At 35.4% G+C, this 12327-nt stretch overlaps 1 protein-coding gene across 1 annotated transcript; it reads right to left on the reverse strand.

Moving 5' to 3' along the window:
* Positions 1-309: 309 nt before the first annotated feature.
* Positions 310-12285, reverse strand: dhdds (dehydrodolichyl diphosphate synthase). The gene is made up of 10 exons (XM_028012132.1): positions 11941-12285; positions 8194-8349; positions 7865-7945; positions 5852-5968; positions 5611-5753; positions 4258-4374; positions 4062-4163; positions 3825-3939; positions 2185-2292; positions 310-993 (listed from the first exon to the last, which is right to left on the reverse strand). The coding sequence occupies exons 3-10, from the start codon at positions 7925-7927 to the stop codon at positions 751-753; spliced, it is 1008 nt and encodes a 335-aa protein (XP_027867933.1). The 5' UTR covers positions 7928-7945; positions 8194-8349; positions 11941-12285; the 3' UTR covers positions 310-750.
* Positions 12286-12327: the final 42 nt, after the last annotated feature.

Consider the following 12327-nt stretch of genomic DNA (forward strand, 5'->3'; position numbering starts at 1 on the left):
CTTAGTATTGAACTGCAAGTTTGTGGAGGGCTCAACTCTGGAGGAGCTGCAGAGATCCACATTTGCAGTTGAATTTCCCTGTTAGATGCTGAAAGGCTGGATTATTGTTTCATAACATAATCCTGTTCTACACCTCTTCACAAGTTTAGACAGGACTTGCATTTTCTTTTCTTTCCTCAAATAAACATTACTTTCTGTTGACAAATACACTGAAATGGTTGTAACTTGACAAAATGGAAAACAGTCCAAAGGGAATGAAGCTGAAAAGAATGGCTAAAATCCTCAAATAAAATAATCAAGTTTTTCATATACAGTATAGTTCTCAATTTATTGTTTGAGAAAGCTGGTCAAAATATAGTTGTCTTTAAAAAAACACACTCGACAAACAACACTTTCAGCAACAAAAATACCAAACTGCATTAGGTGCTGGAGAGAACAGTGGCTTTCACTCACCTTTGACTTTTCAATCGACATGCATTTCACAGACAGTTTGCACAACTATTTTACTACATCTTGACCAGACATTTCCGCATGTTAGATTTTTGCAAATCTACAATCATAAATATATAACCATTAGTCTACAGCCCCATAGGGGTAAACATTGTCCTCTTGTTTTATACAAATCAGCAACGACATAAAACCACCTCCAATCGCTGTTTGTGCTTCCTTGGTCCTCGGAAGTGATTTTGGGAAAACGACTGGAGGTGTTTTATTCCTACTACACCTGTAGATTAGTTCCTTAAAACTTTCCTAGGTTAGGACGGTTTCACTGCATAAGTTAGTAAAGAAAGTGTCTCTCTTGTGCTTCAGTGCTTGCAGGAAGTCCTGAACTCGCTCTTCCCGGGTGACAGTGTAGTGCTGCAGTGCCTCTTGTCTTCTTTGGGCATCGGCTGGCTTTCCGTTCCCCTGATGCTGCAGGTGCTCTGCTATGCAGGCACAATCTGCCTCCAGCTGCTGGAGGGCCTGTTCTTCTCGATGGAGCTCTCTGGCTTTCTGCAACATATCAAAAACAAAATCCTGGACTTAGTAAAGACGTAGGATTTGCCCCCATGATCAGGTCAAAATAATCATTTCAAACTGTCACGAGCCAAAGGTCGTCATCTTTTACCTGCCTCTAGTATTATTGCAGTGCGGACAGTCTTCATGTACAAAATTAAATGGCTTGAAAATAAAACATCAAACAGGAGGGGTGATAATTTCCACTGCAAATAAACAGTTTAATATTTTTTTCTGAAAAACATCCAGGAATTAGAAAGGTCTCAATATGTCTTTCAAGATAGTCTGATAACAGATTATCCGCCTATTTAGCACCACAAAGTTGTTTAAGTCAGTTTCATCACCTTTTTACAATGTAAAAAATTGTACACTATTTTTATTATAAATTTAAGGTGCCTGTTATTTTTGTTATAATTCAGATGTGACAATGTGTTAAAATCAATGTTAGAAAATTGCAATCGTGTTTGCAAAGCCCTTTTTCAATGAGTCTAAGAATATACTACATGATGGCATAAACATCTCTTGAAAATGAGACCTCAAGCCTTGAATCTGTATAAATAAAGATTACAAAAGAATAATTAAAAGTGCGGGGTCAGGTGTTATATATATTAAAACACGATATTCAACACACGTGTTAAACTACCAGGTCAGATGGTTATTCCACCACAGCAGATTTATAGATAGAGAACTTACTAGGAACCTCTAGAATTCTGTGTGATGTTGCTCTCATATAAATACATACAAGTACATAAACTCATGAGTATTAGACAGCTGTTTTTATTTGAGACTAACTCTCTAACCACATTGCTGCATCCAGCCAGAAGCTGACAGCTAAGATCATCCCATCCATCCAACAAAGTGGGGAGTCAGATGCAAAACCTGAATCCTGATGTGCTGGTGAATATTTGAGTGTCATTGATGAGACAGGAGTCAGTCTGACTTATTGATCTCTCCATCTGCTTAGGCACCAAGTGACGTGACAGATGTTGTTCCACCTCCACTATCTGACTCTTGGCGATAGCACTTCATCAACATCACCCAGGGAAAAGGGGTGTTAATATGCTTTAACAGAAATTCTGTAACGATACCAAAATGTCCCTGTTCTTTTGCTTCTCTTCCTGCAATCTCATTTCGAAGCCACATTTCTCATCAAGTCAAAAACACATTGTGTGCAACATAAGGAATTACCTGGATGGATTTATGATTTAACTGGTACTGGACTATAGCTTCACACAGGTTCCAGAAGGAGTATTCTGGCCACAGAACCGACTGAAACACTAGGCAGGAATGGGATGTCTGGAGAGAAGGGAAACATATAAAAAAAAAAGGTAATTCATTTAAATTGTTCATCAACTGATGCTTTCTCAGAAGCATGCTTTTGATGCTTTTTCAAAAGTTATATTGTTTGGCATTTGGTATAAAACCTAAGCTTGCTTGCTTGCAGCATTAAACTGAAATGAATGCTTTAATACAGCACTGAAAGCATTCACTGTTAAGTGGCAATCTAAAGATGTTGCGCAACATTCCTTATAATGCTTTCCTGGTGACATTCCTGGTTATATTTAAAAAGTAGTTAAAAATCAGTTTCAGTTGAATGTGTTTTAAATGTTTCTAGCATTAAATAAGGCAACTAATTTACATCTTCAGAAACAATAAAGACTAAACTTCTTACATGAACATAGTAAATGTTTTTAAAATATACAGCACCATTTCTGTATAGGTGCTGTATGGATATAGATTTCTCTACTTAAGGGCTTTTGAAGACCACCAAAACTGTTCTATGTTTAGGGTGTAATGTTTACAAAACAACTTAAATGATTGAAAAGATTTCAACTTATTGTGGATTTTCTCCAATCAATGCAGAATTATACATAGATACCCAATTGTGTCCAAGTTTAAGACACTGACTTAAAGTATTATTCTCAATTAAAAGACATTGACAAGAATTATTAAAAACAATTCTGGAACCACCAAGGTTCAATATAATAAACTAGAAAAAGCTTCAACACAAGTGTGTCTGTATACCGTGATGTGAGTTCATCATCTCCATGGAAAGAAATCAATTAAGAAGGAAGCGCCTTCTCCAAAAACAAAATCTTTATGTGTGACTGGAGTTTTGCCACTGGTCAAATGAACAAGCCAAATGTCTTCAAGACAAAGGTTTAATGGTAAGATGAGAAAGAGATTAAGCTGTTTGCCCAAAATGACAAGAAATCTAGTTGGGGGAGTCAAAGTAAGGCTTTAAGACCTGAGAACACTGTGCCAACTGTGAAGAAGGGGGGTGGTAGCACCAGGCTACAGGGCTGTTTTGAATCAAAAGAACCTGGCCTACCATTAAATTGTTCAGGTTTGTCTCACAAAAATGTTTAACAAATGTGCTTAAGAATGGAAAAAAAGAAGCTACAATTGAGTTTATGGAATATTCTTCTCAAAACAAATGAAAGTTTTTTTTAATTTCTTTTAATTGTATAATCACCCTAAAATAGTTCAAATATGTGTTTAAATCCAAAGTAAAATAACTATCCCTATGATGACTTCTCACCAGCACCAAATGTTATACAAATGTTTTAATTTTAGCTCTTTAAAAAATAGTAGGTCTGATTCAGAATGCAGCAGCCGCTTCCTGTTGTATTTTGTTTGCCTGTGAAAACACGTTTTCAGCTACAGAACCTGAAATACATGCCTAACTGCTGGTTACAACTTTCTCATTCAGCAGCAGCAATAAACAATACAGGTTTTCGTCAAGTTTGTAAATTGCTTCATGTCAATTCAGGTGTGTCACATAATCTCCAAAAACCCATAGAATACTGATCACTTTACTCCCATACCTGCCACAGGAGAAAGTCGCTGAGGCGCACCTCTCCTGAGGTGCGGATGAGCAAATCGGGATTGGGAGAGTTATTGCTGTACAGGCACTCGCTTAGCAACGCCTCCGAAACATCGCTGAGTATAACAGAAACAAAAGCAGCTTGTTAAAGCCACAGCTTCCTGGATTATCTTTCCAAATGCTATTAAACATGTAGCATTGACAAGATTAACCCACAAGTGTCTGGTGCATTGCTCACCTTGCTTTGATCAGGCCCTGCTCCACTCCCCAAGCCATTTCTCTGACTGCATTGGTGATTTCATATCTTGACGTATAGGCAAAGCACACGTTGAGAAAACATCTGGAAAACAAAAGTTTCATTTGTCAAAGTCATTTATAACATCTTTACAAAGTGTGATTTAATAATAAATGAAGTAAAAATAGTTGAGGCATACTTATTGTGGTTCTTTGTCATTACCACAGCTTTGGCAATAACTTGTTGAAGGTCTAACGGCAGCATATTCAAGTCACCCAGCACCCGGATACAAACACCATGTTTTTCCAGATTTTCCCTGGAAAACAAAAAGAGGCATTGAGAGGAGAAAAAGATACAAAAAAAGGAAGCAAGAAAATTAACACAAAGAGCAGAAATGGCTGCCTGGATATCACAGTCAGATGTCACGTATGAAAAGCTGGTTAATTTTATGTAGGTATTTTTTAAATGCTGATAAAATTATTATAACAATGTCAGAGAAAGGGGAAACATCTGCATAATGTAAACAATATATATCAGATGTCTTAAAACTTTTCAACCTACAACAAGCCCCTCTAAACTCACACCAGTGGGTCTAGTAAATATTTTCTCATCAACTTACAGTGCAAATAGTAGTTTGCACCAAAACAAACAGGAACATATTGTCAGTTCAAAGCATTAAATAATTATAATTTAAATAATTTTAAAAAATTGACATTTTCCACAACACCATAATGGGTGTATTTCTAATTTTATTGTCATAAGACTGCAGCCAAAATATCAAATATTGCTTTTAATTTCTTCAATTGCTAATTGAGCTAATTTCTAAAATGATACTCATGTTTTGCTGAACTGGGCTGCAATGTGCTTGTTGATTTGCTGAGAACCAAATGTAATTTGCGAAATATAGCAGAAAGCTGTGTCCTACAAACATACATACACCTTACAATTAAGTAAGACTTTTTTTGCACGTATCAGAACCCATAAAAACACTCAAATATCCGTGGTTCCATTGTGGGTAAAATATTAAATTCAGAAATCCTTACAAAGAAAAACATCTAAGCTGATAAAAACAATGAGCAAACAAATACATTTAACAAGAATCACAGAAGTGAATGAAAAGGTCTGCTTTTTGAAAGAGTGAGAAATCTGAAAAATTAGCCATCTAAATAAAAAATTGTCAAGCCCACATTCTGGCATTTCATGAGAGTCAATATCTGTGAATGGCAACAGCAGCCCCCATGTTCAGTCAAGCCATATTTGTCTTGGTCATCCTGACATTAGTCCTCGGCTTATCAAACACCCACAGCAGGAGTGAGTTCTGGCTTCAGGGAAACACATTTTTATCCAAATCCATTTCAGTGCTTAGAATTTCATTTAATTTAACCTGGTCCATATTGGCTGAGAGCATTACAACACTCACACACCAAAAAAATCTTTGGTTGAAAAGACACACTACTGATCTAAGAGTCATTTGAGGAAGCTGTGATCATATGATGTCCTAATGTCACTCTGTCACTAACAGTACATTGGAAATGTTTCGTTTTCATCTCACTGTTCTTCCAACAGCCTCTCGAACTTCTGTCTGGCAAGATCCAGCAGCCCATCCACCTCCTCTTTAGAGCGTTTGAAGTTCTCAATGCTGAAGGCGTACACTGTCACTTCTGGGATGTTGAGGTGTTTGCACCAACGTAAGGTCTGGTTCAGAAAATAACGGGGAATGAGTAAAACTTGCATGAACAATTTAAATATGTGCTGAAGCAATGTGTTTTCTGAAATAAACTGCAAAAACCGACCTCTGCCAGCTTGTTGAATCCCTGCATATGGCCATCATGGCGTTCCAACTTTTTCTTACGTGCAAAACGTCGATTACCATCCATAATGAAGGCCACGTGTTTGGGCATCGGTCCTGACTGGGAAACACAACGATGAGCAGTGGAATCATTTTTATGTTGCCATTTTATTCACAATGTAGTAGAAAATAAACCACTTTGCCCAGGAACATTTAATGTGGACCAAGTGTCTATTCATGGCCTAATATGAATCTTTTCTTTTTTTGAGTTAATTGCCTGAAACTAACAAAAATCGGCATCTAATTTGGCAAGACATGAACTGGTCTGAACTGGAAGTATTTTAGCTTTGTTGACCCAAAAACATAAAACAAAAGTAAACTTTTAAATCCAGTGTCATAAGGTTCAATAAGAGTCCCTCTTAGAATAAAAAAAAAAAAAAAAACTGTCCCAGAGATATTTAGACATTTGGATGAAACAATTGGATGAAGTAATTTCCATTACTGAAATTCTTTGGATTTCAGTAATGGTCTGAGGTTGAGAGTCTGTTCTAACCATGACAGAAATATCTTGGGGGGGGGGTTAAACAGATATTGCACAAAGTTCAAAAGGTCCTTGGGGATAGGACTTGCAGAATGTGTTACTGGAGCAAAGGCAAACTATACGAGCCTGCATAGTATTGCAATATGTGAAATGGCCTCTGGGCTAAAGAAAGGAAATTAGGCAAATACAAACGGTTTTCATAAAGAAAAAGCAAAACTAAAAATGAATAAATTTAAAAGACATCTTCAGTTCACCTGATTATTTTCTATTACTGAAATATATTTTTAAGTTAATAGCATTGCACCACTCAGTGGCAGCATGTTGGGGTAACTCTGCTATGTTAGTTTTGATTTGTTCTTTTTGTCGATTCAATTTTTTTCAATTTAGTCGTTGCATGTTTAGACAATTATTCTCTTTGGTTTTGGATGCTGTGCAACAGGAAATATTCTTTTAATATTCTTTTCATCTTTCTAGACAGTTGTTATAATGGCAACATTTTACAACTGATGCTGCTGATTGGCATAACACTTAGACTTAGACTGACTTTATTGTCATTTTGCATGCACAGGGTGTATACAGAACGAAATTTCGTTGCATACGGCTCAGAACAATGTTTGAGGTTCCAATGTTATGAGGGACTATGACCCCAAATTCCTAAAGAGTTAAAATAGAGGCTTCGTGGATGTAGAGCAGGACCAAAAAGCAGAGAGAAAAGGAGGAAAACGGGGGAAAAAACAATTACTTTAACTATACTCTTAGAAGTGATCAAAGTATTTAGAATTGTTGGATGAAATAGTTTGAAATCTTGCCTACAGTATTTATGATGTGCCCTGGACATTACCAGGCTATTACTACAAGTGTTTTCATACTTCAGTCAGGGTTGCACATATTTGTTGTTGCCATTTTATGGATCAGAGAGAGAAAACCATAGCAACTAATGGTTTAAATTACTGACTTTTCCTTGGACTGACAAAAGCACATTTTGTGTAAAAACAAACATGCCATTGTAAAGATACCAAAAGATGAAATTAAATCTCTTCCCTAAGGCTGCACTTGCAGCAGTCATGGTTCGCACAAGTTTTATAACTTAAAATCAACCAAAGTGTGTCATATTCAAAAGAGGATTGCAAAATTAAAATATATGGAGTTTTTTTTCATGAACTTTATTCAGTGTTAATTCTGGGGTAAATATTGGACAGTCAGATCAATTATTTCTATTCTGGATTACCGAACTTACATACAAATCATGACATTTCTAGCTGCAACAAAGTAAAACAACATAATGCAAGATAGTATTTATAAGTGTTTTCCAAAATTCCTTAGGGATTATATATATCTTTAGGGATCCCTAAAGTTCTATATAATCTTTTAGAATAAAATAAGTAAGTTATGCTTACTTTATTCAAAAAATTTAAAAATGAGAAAAACGTGCGAGATTTACAATCACGGACTGAGCAGATACACACACATACTTACCATGAGAATATTAGCAGAAATCTTTTCCAGCAGATTTAATTCACCTTCTCGTATCCACGACATTTTTAGGTTTCAAACGATCTGAAAATTTAAATATAAAAACATTTTTCAATAATTAATGAATCAGCAAAATATAATCTGCTAAAAATACGTCACTAAGGAACCATATATAGGAACCAAATTTACTGTGATATTATGTTTCATATGCAGACACTGATTTGATTTCAGACCGTCAACTGCCAACCAAGCTCCGGGGAGAAGCAAAGATTTGAGCTGCACAGGGGCTAAAACAGCACAAATACAGACTATATCCTTCAGAAAGCACTCACCGTTAGTGGAGACACCTTCTTTCATTCAAACATCCGAAGCACAAGTTGTTCTATTGCCAAAGCTGCGGCCGTTTCCTCACATTTCTCAGCTCAGCCTCCAACTCACAAGCTCTTACGATGACGACCACTTCCGCACTGAAATTCAATGACGACTTCCTGTCACGCGGTAGGAGATTTTCAGAATATGGGCATGGACCCAGTTAGCACGTGACTTTTTATGGGACGGAAAAGATACGCCAAAAGACAGAACAGTCGGTATAAAACATAATGAGCAAAAAAAAAAAAAAAAAAAAAAAAAAAACGACACTGGTGAAAATTGAACTTGAAAATCTTGACTACCGTAAGATGAAAAAAGTATTCCTCCAATGTAACACTTCTTGTTAGGCACAATTTTATTAAGTCTAACAATATTACATTAAATAAAAGAACAAGAATGTGAAATTTCATATTAACCACCCTCATTTGACAATATCAAGGTGGTTAAGTTTTGACTGGAACTTCCGGGTGGAGTCAGAATTAAAAAGGGAGATAAACAATTTTTGTAGGCAGAAATTTTGTCTGACAAAAGATGCAATAACCAGATTTGTTGAATGATTAGAGTTACAAAAATAAACAAAGATTAATAAACAATAACTCGTTTATAAGCATTTTTGTAATGTCTACATTAAATTCTCTCATCACCATGTTAATATTTGTTATATATTGATTATGTGTAATTAAAAAGTTTGGAGTTGTTTTCGTTGAAGCATTGACAATGGAGAAAATATTACATAAAAAAGGATGATCCCCTAATGAACTCTCACTTTTAGTTACCAGGCAGAGATTTGTGATTTTCACTCAAACAACACTTTATTTATTCTTGTAAGCAGACATATGAGATCAGCTCAGTGACTGTTCAATCTACTTGTTGTTACTAGACAGAGACCTTCTACCTACATACTTTTGTGAGTCTTGTCACTAAGGTTTCTCAGAGGGAGTCTGAGAACTAACATTTTTGATACAGTTAATCAGTGTTGTAACTCTTAATTGGGCTGACCTAATCTTGAACGTAGAACAGTGCTCCATCCTTCCAACAAGGCGAAAATAAGATATGTACTGGATGCAGTTCTATTGCACAGTGCTTTGTGGAATAGAACTAAAGAATCATCAATGATCTTGGTGATACATAAACATCGCTATAAAAGTATGTCAGAACAGTTAACAAAATCAAGTCACCACAATGAAGCTAATTCTTTGCACCTATACAATAGTTGTTTTCTTTTGAATTTGGTAGGTGGCAAATCCTCAGCTTCTTCAACTAATTTTGTTATGTCAACATCTTTAACTGTCTTCCTCTCCATTCTCACTCATCTAGTATTTCCCAATCCTTCTTTTTTAAAGAGAAACTTCTATGCACTATCACTGGCATCCTCATTTGACCTAAATAAACTCCAATTTGCTATCATCTCCTGCACTGCACTCTTAAAAAAATAACACTATTAATTAAAAGATAAATTAACTAATCAGCCTAAACTATTGCTTTGGTTGCAAAGATTGTAAGTAGCAGTTAGAAATATTAGAAATATTGGTAAAATGACAGCAATTGATGATAATAGTTAATATGATAATAATAATTCACTGCAATTTTCTTCCAAGATAAAACCAAAACTTTAATATTTAAATTGTTTTATTAGATTTGTGTAATTATTTGATGTTATTACCTTTCTACGCGTGAAGATCCCATATTGTAGGTAGGTATTTTCTGTCAGACTGACTGCCCGAAGCTTTTTTTGGTAAGTTTAGACTGGTTGGCCAGTAGGGGGCAGTTTACGCTGAACTCAATGAAGTTGCTTCCATACAACAGTGTTGTCAACACCCAGATGGTTGAATCCTAATTTCATAGCTAAATATATTTAAAGAAGTAAATTTTACAGTACAAATTTTAAAATTTAGAAAACTTATATAAAGTTCTTGTATAAAGTAGCAACATTATTTACAATTTAAAGTTGGGTTAATTTAATTTACATTGTTGGTTTTATTGGTTTCATCTGACATACTTCAGACTAATCTGACTTAAACGTGACTAACAGATATGTTTATCTAGTGTGATTGACTGTTGCAGTTTGGGCACAAATGCAAGCTTGTTTTTTATGCACATTTGTACTGACTCTTTATATTCATCGATGCATTACAGTGACTCAAATTTATCATGGCATCAAATTTTCACAGATCTTTCTCAGAATCATAACCCAGACATTTAAAAATGGATTGAGGTCTAAATCAAATAAGCAACTTTAAATTCTTCTACTGTGTGTGGTGAAGTTAATTTGTAGTTCAAGACTACTTACAGTATGTTTTGCTTGAATGACAGCTGATTTTTTAAATTTTTTAATTTTTTTTTGCATTTAAGGGTTTACTAAATATGTTAATTTTTTTGTTCACTAAAAAAGTCAAGCTAGATACAGAGTACAGGTCTTGAGCAGAGGTGTATAGAAAAAAATGACATTTACTTTAGTGACTTAAAAAAACATTTAGAAGTTTTATAATATAGTATTTTTTTTATTTGAGAAATAGGATTATGATGTATTATTACTCCCACTTGAATGACATTTCCAGATATTCAACCCACTGCAAATATCTTCACTGAATAAAACACAAACACATTTTGACCAAAAATGCACCTGATGCAGATACACACCCACAGTTTTGAAAAAATGTGACTTATACACAATCTCTGTTGTTTTAATAGTTTTTCCTCTCTCTGCTGAGTCTTTTGTGTCCTTATCTATATATTTAGTGAAAAAAAAAGTGAAAACTCTTTTCTACAAAATGGCGACAATCAAATTAAAATTTGAAACATAAAATAAGAGATCGCATAAATGTTCTGGGGATGTTCAGTGCCTTAGAGATTTTTGATATTCACCCATTGTCTTATGCTTTTCAATAACATTTTCTTTCTGATTTGAGGAGAATCTTCTTTTGTCTTCGTGCTGTAATGGCTGCCAGGACACAGGTATCTTTAAACTGTACATTGAGAGACAGGCACCGTCTCTCAATGTGGTGATTACACTCACTGTGAGACTTGGCTGGACCTCTGCTGAATTATGTCAGTTACTTTAAAGGGAGTGAATAACTATGAAATCATTTGAGTTATGTTATTTTTTTCATATTCTATTATGTCGAAATCAGTTTTTACTTTTTTGGTATCTTTTTTTCTGTTAAGAAAAGCTGATTTTTGTTGATCACAATGAATTTGTAAAAGCAATAAAGTGGATAAAGTATCCAAGGGGCAGAATAATTTCAAAATATACATATATATGTGCATGAAAGACAACATATTATTTACAAGAAGTGATAAAACTTCTTGTAAAAAAAGTTATGTTATATGCTGTTAAATATTGCATATAACAGCAATATTATATATGCAGCATATAACAGCAGTTATATACTGTTCACGGCATATAACAGCAGGAATGTATGATTGTTACCCAAGCTGCACTTATTTTCAAGGAACTTTTATTTACTTTAGATAAAGTTGTAATAGAAAAGTGAAACAAGCAAAATTAACATAAAACATGAAAGAGTGTATTCATACACAGGTGGTCTGGACAGATTTCTCATTTAGCATATATAAATATTACTTTGTATGCGTAATTTATATCATTATCCATCATAATGGTGGTAATTGGAATGGTGATGTTATTAAAGATGGTAGTTAGCATGAAAGTTTGAGAAATGCTGGTCTCAGGCTGACAGTAATTAGCATACCTGCAGTGCAGTTCCTCCTTCAACCTCTGGGGTGTGACAGCAGGTTTATCATCAATTCGCTTGCACTTTTTTTAATGGCACTGAAGAAGTTTGGGATCTTTGGGGGCTGAGGGGTTGGCCTTTTTGTTCCGCTGGAGAATCCTGCTCTAACAGCGAGAGGACGATAAATCACTGTGGCGTGGGTTCCTCGGCCGAATCACAGCACGGAGGGACTGACGAGGAGCTGTGGAAGAAAAGCCGTTAGAAACAAGAAGTTATCTTCCTCCTGCTCCACCGTTAGAAGCAGCTCCGGGGTTAACGGCCAAACCAGCATCTGCCAGCGGCTATCACCATTAGCCATAAGTCCCGTGCGAATCTGGAGGGGGGGTCCTCGTAAGGGGTAAGGGG

Source organism: Xiphophorus couchianus, chromosome 3, assembly GCF_001444195.1.
Source record: "Xiphophorus couchianus chromosome 3, X_couchianus-1.0, whole genome shotgun sequence".
Lineage (NCBI taxonomy): Eukaryota > Metazoa > Chordata > Actinopteri > Cyprinodontiformes > Poeciliidae > Xiphophorus > Xiphophorus couchianus.

What these genes read in the sequence shown, in the direction of transcription:
- dhdds (XM_028012132.1), bottom strand. Translation starts at nt 7,927, where the DNA reads ATGTCGTGGATACGAGAAGGTGAATTAAATCTGCTGGAAAAGATTTCT. An exon ending in TTTCTGCTAATATTCTCATG is followed by an intron (nt 5,969 to 7,864) that starts GTAAGTATGTGT and finishes TGTGTTTCCCAG; the next exon opens with TCAGGACCGATGCCCAAACA. An exon ending in GAGAGGCTGTTGGAAGAACA is followed by an intron (nt 4,375 to 5,610) that starts GTGAGATGAAAA and finishes TTTGTTTTCCAG; the next exon opens with GGAAAATCTGGAAAAACATG.